The sequence below is a fragment of the Peromyscus californicus genome, unplaced genomic scaffold (assembly GCF_007827085.1).
Source record: "Peromyscus californicus insignis strain IS unplaced genomic scaffold, ASM782708v3 Scaffold_4__1_contigs__length_199733344, whole genome shotgun sequence".
Taxonomy (NCBI): Eukaryota; Metazoa; Chordata; class Mammalia; order Rodentia; family Cricetidae; genus Peromyscus; species Peromyscus californicus.
The window spans coordinates 159,876,795-159,884,015 of NW_026294562.1; the positions used below are offsets into that span (position 1 = coordinate 159,876,795).

At 47.7% G+C, this 7,221-nt stretch overlaps 1 protein-coding gene across 1 annotated transcript; it reads right to left on the minus strand.

Moving 5' to 3' along the window:
• Positions 1-5,265: 5,265 nt before the first annotated feature.
• Positions 5,266-6,912, minus strand: LOC128094924 (major allergen I polypeptide chain 1-like). The gene is made up of 3 exons (XM_052713533.1): positions 6,751-6,912; positions 6,271-6,458; positions 5,266-5,422 (listed from the first exon to the last, which is right to left on the minus strand). The coding sequence occupies exons 1-3, from the start codon at positions 6,809-6,811 to the stop codon at positions 5,393-5,395; spliced, it is 279 nt and encodes a 92-aa protein (XP_052569493.1). The 5' UTR covers positions 6,812-6,912; the 3' UTR covers positions 5,266-5,392.
• Between the last annotated feature and the right edge of the window lie 309 nt (positions 6,913-7,221).

A 7,221-nucleotide genomic window follows, 5' to 3' on the forward strand; every position in this document is an offset into this window, starting at 1 on the left:
CTGGAGAGATGGCTCAGAGGTTAAGAGCACTGGCTGCTCTTCCAAAGGTCCTGAGTTCAATTCCCAGCACCCACATGATGGCTCACATTCTCCACTTTCCACGTTTCTTTTTTTATTACAAATACAGGAGAATTCCAAGGGCTAGTACTCTCCTCGATGTGCTTAGTACCTAACTGTTCTTTTACAAATTCTTCAAGCGCTGCAATTTTTCTTTAGTTAAGGGCCACTGCTCTACCCATACAGGCTTCTTAGTTAGCCTTTTTAAAGGCAGGGCAGTTGGGCTACCGGCAGTGGCCCCTACTCTAAATTTGGAAAGCCAACTCCTGTCCTATCTTGCCTTTGTACAACCTGCATAGCCCGTAAAATCACAGGCTTTTAATTTTTTCCCGATGCTCTTTCCAGGAATATATCCCAATTTAAGCATCAATTTACAAGCTGTTTCTGAAATTGTAGGAATATTAATTGAGCTCTCCATTGTTGTAACAAGTCTCTCCCCCATAAATTCATGGCTACATCAGCCATATACGGCTTTGAGATCCCTTCCTGTCCTTCCGACCCTATACCTTTAATCCATTCTACATTCTTTTTTGACGTGAGATAAGGTTCCAATGCTTACAAATTGAGTGGAGATTTCTTATAAAAGCCAGTTGGGATCCCAGGATTCTTGTGAAATTGTAGATACATCAGTATTAGAATTCAATAATCGTTCAATCTCAATCTCATTTAATTTTACTTTTAATTTAAGCCATTCATCATTGGTAACTGTTTGCCAAAACACCTTTTTTTCCTGTACTTCCAAAGCCTCTTTCTGTTCTACATATAGGCGCCACTTTGCCTTTAAGATATGGAAGCAATAATAACTGAGCAGTTCTATCACCAGTTTCTATTTCCATAGTCCTTTTTACATATGCCATCTATAAAAGCATTAAAGACAATCTCTGTAGGATTTTAAGAAGTAACTTTAGGCAATACTCTGGAGTATTTTTCATAAAAATCTTAAAAAGAGGATCCTTTTTTTTTATAGATCCCAAGTAACACGTTAATGCAACTTGTCAATTATTAACAGTGTGGATCAAATAATTTACCTGGGAAATTATTTAGTGGGAAAATAATTTTGTAAGTTCTTTACCAATAAGAGATTATTTTCTATGAGTTTTTATCCTAGCAACCACATTATTTAATAAGCTAACAACCCAGTCTGTTTCAGGTGTTACATTTTTAAGAATTTAACAAAGAATTTCTAGAAAGCAACTTAAAGAGCAGAGCCCAATTCTCAGTAACGATCAACAGACAAGAGCATACCCCAAATATAGTTTAAATTATGAATCCTGTTCCTTCAGTTTATCTACCGTGAGAATCAAACATTCATCCAAACATTTATTAGACAAGCAAAAGAGAACATCCTTTGTACAATGAATGGTTAATATCTCTGGGAATCCAAACAGCATCCACTTAGCATTCCATGTCCTGACCACAACCGTTCTTCACCAGAAGTTGGGCCTGTTTAGACTTCCTCTTTCTCACATAAGAGACTACTAATAATGAGTTATTCCCATCATTAGGGAAAAACAGAAAACATTTCCCATGAAGGGATCTTTAATACTGAGTTATTCCCACTCTGAGGGAAAAATAAAAAAACATTTAAACCAGAGTTAAGCAAACAGACAACACAGTTCTAAGCTCTGGGCCTGCTGTTCAGGCTGCAGAGGTGAGCCCACCTGTTGATTCTGTGTAATTCAGATGTCGACACTCTGTGCTGGTAGCCAGAAAGAGCTCAGTGTTTAGCTATCCTGAAATATTTTAGATAGGAAAGAGCCTTTTCTTCCTCTATTTCTACTGGAAGAGGCTTTTTTCTTTTCTTTATTTTTCTTTTATGGGGTTTTTTAATCTTTAGGCCTAGTTTTAATATTTTTTCCCCTTTTTACTGGGAAAATCCTTTTTTCTTGATAAAACATTTTTCCCTTTAACATTGAGAAATTTCCTTTCCTTCCCTCTTCTCTATTGGGAAGATTTCCTTTTTTATTTTCTTTCTTTCCCTTTTTTTTTCTACTGAAAAAGGTCTTTTTCCTTGATTTATTTCTTGTCTCAGGAGCCATTCTATTTCTATCTTTATAAATTGTACAGTTACCACTTTTCTTTTGACAAGCATTTTAGCAACTGTACATTTTGTTGCCCCTGAGATGGGGAGTTTAAATTCCCCATGACCCTGCCGATCCTGGAGTCCTCTTACCCTGAGAATGCTTCCCTCCAGTTCTTAAGATGGCCGCCTCCTCTGTCCTTCTTCAAGCCATGCATTGGGGGTCAATTTTCGAGGCACAGGTGCCTAGGTTCACATGTATCCATTGAGTGAAGACCCAGAGGCACCTTAGGAATGAATCCAGCCTTTTGAAGCTGCAGGGGATTCAGTCTCTAAGGACTGAAAACTTTCCTTTTGCCCAGGGCATTTTTATTTTTCTCCATATTTACACATTAGCCAGTTGATTTTCATATGTTCAAAACCAAAGATGGATTAGGGCTAGGTGCTACTCTCTAGAGCCAGGCCAGAAGTAGCCCAGCGGAAATGCCAATGCAGCCACAACAGAAGTCCAACTTGGTGACCCAATGAGTTTTGCTGGGGTCACTTACAGGAGCAGAAATGACTCACAGACAGCTGCATCGCCAAAGCCCACCCAGCATGGCTGACAGCTCACAACGCTGGGAACCTGGAGCACACTGCAGTCTGCAGGCAGCTTAGAATGTTGGCTTGGCTGGCAGACACGGAGAGACTTGGAGGGTCATATACTCCTGACTCTTGCTGACCCCAGATAGTTCTGACTCTACAGGTCGGAGACCCCAATGAGAAGGGGAAGGGGCAGATGCTAAAGTCAGTCTGGTGCAAGTCCCTGGAGAGCTGTGTGGGAGGGGAGCATGTGTGTTCTAGTGACGACACACTGCCAGTCACTTGTGTCCTCCTCAGCCTTGGGTGTCTCACCCATGACACTTGCATACTCATTGAAGTCTAGGACACCATCCGCCTAAGACCAAGCCTACCTAATCCATCTACCAATCTCCCTGGAAGCCTGAGATTCTTAGTGTTTATAGAGCTGTGTGATTAAGTGTCGGAGCCTGCCGACAGTCAGCTGGGTAGCTGGGTAGAGGCGTGAGGATTGAAGAGACAATGAAGAAGACAGAAAAGAGTCGAGAGGTCTGCCGGTCAATGCCGGACAGCCCCGAGTTTATTTCACAGCCAGCTCGTATACAGTCTTGAAGGACAGAGGTAGAACAATGTACAGCACTATCTATCCTGCCTTGTGTCAAGGAGCAGGGAGTTTCTTTTTCTGTCTCGATGTACCTCCGGCTGGCATCAGAGGCTTGTGTCTAGTTAGATAGTGTGTTCCTTCCTGTGGGCTAATCAGGACTGTCTCACAGCCCTTCAAGGGGACTCTGTGGGCTAATCAGGACTTTCTCACAGCCCTGGAGCAAGCAAGCTTGAACTCTACTGACTCAGAATAGACTTCAGATTCAAACTGGGAAACTGAGTCAGTTGTGGGCTCCCACAATTAAGTCCAAGATAAGCTTGGCAAGTGTTGTGAGCTGAGCCAGGCCCCAGATGGAGAAGCCCTGAGTTTTTAAATCAGTAGAAAGAAGCATGGTGGAATAGCCTCCTGTGTCCCACATGGGGAGTGAGAGCTGGCACAGAGTGTCTTGGTAGACCCTAGTCTGCCCTTAGCTCCTGCATAGGCAGGAGGCCCTTCAGAAGCTCGCTCTAGCCGGATGCTTGTGAGCTGGAGTAGTGATCCCAGACATCAGGCCTTAGCCCATGCAGGATGGCCTCCTGTTGCAATGTTTGGTTTGGATATAGTTTCCTTGTGTCCCCTAAGAGTTCATGAGCTGGAAACTTGGTCCTCAGTGTGGTGGCATGAGAGATGGTGGCATGTGTATGAGGGGAGACAATTGGGAGGCGATCAGGCCACTGGGGTGTTGCCCTGGGAGGGACTAATGCTGTAGACTGGTTGAGTAGGTCCCCCTAGGTGAGTGCTGGAGACCACCCATACACTGACATGGCCATGTGACTAGTGCTGTTTTCTGTCCCTCTGCCACATGCAGTCAGGGGGTCCTTACCAGAGGCTAAACAGATAAGACTGCAGGACTTTGGACCTGGAGCCTTCAAAATGATAACATTTTTCCTTATACTCCACCTTGGGTATTTCATCACAGCCTTATAAAAAATAATAATACACTCAACTCTTCCCGGGGCATACCTCCCAGGGAACTAGAGGACCTGCACCCCTGGGGTTTCCCATAAGCCTCAGCGTCGTGAGGATCCTAGACATATCTTTCTGAATAGAGCCTGGCGGTGTGAGCCCAAACTCACATGAGGACATGGCTCACTGATGGGTCAGTAAGGCCCGAGGACTGGCCATAAGGCAACTATTTGGGGACTGATGTAGGAAAAGGCTTACTGCCATGACCACAGAGCAGAGCCACGGTATGAGTTCTGAAGCTCAGGGACCCCAAGTCCCCACTGGGGGTAATGTCCAATGGGGAGGTAGCTGGGTTCAGAACTGGGTATTGGCACTAGGATAAGCTGCCAGGTCCTACACCTGTTTTCAAACTGGCCCTTTGTTCTGGCTTCTGCCAGGGGTGTGAAGCCTCACTACAGCCCTGGAGAGAGGGAGCTTTGTGCTTTGTCTCCCCCTTCCCCACCTCCCAGGCTCCCCGCCAGACAGGGTTTCTCTGTGTAGCCCTGGCTGTCTTAGAACTCACTCTGTAGACCAGGCTGGCCTTGAACTCAGAGATCCTCCTGCCTCTGTCTCCTGAGTGAAATGCTGGGATTAAAGGCGTGCACCACCACTGCCTGGTTGAGCTAGGGAGTTCTAGTCTTGTTTTATAGATGGGACACAGACGCCCAGAGAAGCACTGTGATACACATGCACCGCACCATTGGCCCATGTCCCCAGCAGTGGGCAGAAGGGACAGGTTTTGCTGTCAGGAGCCTGTGTGATCCTCTGTAGACATTTAGCCTCTCTGGTCCTTCACTGTTTCATGTTCCTGGGGAGTTCAATCGGGGAAGTCATGTATGTGCCCTATGGACCCTGGCCTAAGAAAGTGACAGAACTCTGGCTGTGGTGACTGTCTCCTAGTATTGCCTAATGGGTTCTGCAGGGGCATTTGGGCAGTGCTGAAATTGAGCAGTGACAGTTCAAAGTCCCATCGGTTGTCCCCGCCATATCCTCCAACCCAATCACTGCCCAATCTCAAATCCAAACAGTCCAGGCTCCCCTGTGAATTGCAAGGCTTTTATTGTTGGAATCCTGTTCTTAGACACCTGGAAGGGAGGGACAGGCTTGCTACATCTAGGCAGGTGAACAGACAAGTGGCCTTCTTGAGTCTTCTGGCAAAGATGGATTCATCAACATGCTTTGCTAGCTTCTATTTTTGCCTGCAAAGAGAAAGCAGGGGAGGCCTCAGTGGTGGAGGAGATCTCACCAGCCATTCACGGGGCACCTCTTGGGGGGACCTACAGCCCGTGTGCCATAGCTCCTGGGACTGACCAGGCTCAGGGAGCCACCTCTCTACCCTGTCTCCATCAAACCGATGCAGGCAAGCCTTGTGAAGAGCCTCCAATCCAGCCTGATGGAAAGAGCCAGCTGCCCTCGGGACACCCTGGGCACAGGTGGGACAGAATGGAGGAGCAGCTGGGGCGGACCTGCAGGGCTCTAGGGGGACCCGAGGGCAGCTGCAGCTCCACAAGTGAACTGATTCCTGTCACATGATGACCCTCAGACACATGCAGCTGAGGTGGTGACATCCTCCTAGTACTAGTGACAAAAGAGGACTCAACTAGATTCCCCACCTGAGTGTCCCAGGCCTGGGTTCTACAGCGACCTTGGAGGTCCAGAGGACAAGAAAAAGATGAGTGCCTTGGGGGTGTGGTGGTAGACTTGAAAAGTTAGGATAGAAGATCCAGGCTGGGGAAGGGATGCCAGGCCCCGTGCTGGTGTGGCTGGACTGGGGAGGCTGGGACAGAAAGGCTGACGGAGGCCAAATGGGATTGTGGGGCAGGGATCCTGGAGGGCCTCGTCTGGCTTAGCTGAACTGAACAGCCAGGCCCAGCTGAGGCTGCCTGAGTGTCCCTTCCTGCCCCAACCTCATGAAATTCTCAGTCGGGAGAGTCATATTTCTGGATTCACAGAGAAGCTGCAGTGGTAGGAGAGACAGTCTCCATCCCTCACCTAGGGTGAGCAGGTCGGCAGACAGGCTCCCGGGCCAGACACATAGAGAACTCACCAGCATACTCTTTACATTCTCCTTGTCTTCCTCTGTCAACTTGCTATCAGCACATGTCTTCAGATTTTCAGCATTTTTCAGTGTGGCAGGGTCATCCTTGTATTTTTTAATGAAGTTGACATAGTCAGTCACAGACGGGCCGAGAAAAAATTCCAGATCCTCTTTTATAGCTGGGCAAATGCCACAGTCTGGAACACAAAGAAAAGGTGATCTTCCCTTGAAAGCCTTGAATCAGAACACACACACACAGACACACACAAACACGAACACACACAGACAGACAGACACAGACACACACACCCACACAGACACACACACACTGACACACACACACACCCAAACAGATACAGACACACACACACACACACACACACACACACACACACACACACACACATACACATACGTCCTTCCTGTGGAATTGAAGATTGGAGAGCCCTGGAGACCCTGCACCCCTGACACCCACACCCTAGTACCCACTTCCCCCTGATGTCAGGAGCAGGACAACCCCAAGCACCACGAGAGCACCAGAGAGCTTCATGGTAACGGTGGCAGGTGCTCCTGCCCAGCTTTGGCCCCTTTATAAGTGCCCTGGGCTGCTGTGTGGGGAGGAGGGCCTGGGTCTGAGCCCCTCCAGGCTCCTCCCACACACTGCCTGGAACTCCCTGGGACTGTGTCGGGGCAGGTGTGTGTTTTGGCTACAGGATAAGATCCTGGTCAACAAAGGGCCCTGGCTCAGTTGGTCCCTTCTTAGTGCTCTGCTTAAGGTCACATGTCATGTGACCAAAGGAATTGATGACTAGGGAGGGCAAATGGCCCTCCATCAGGCCTCCAGAGTGAGGCCTGTCCTCACCCTGTCACACCAGGGAACTCAATGTTTACTTAAAGGCCTCCCTAGCAGGCCATGTCTAGGACAGGCCAGATCACAGACCACTTGGAGATCCTGCACTG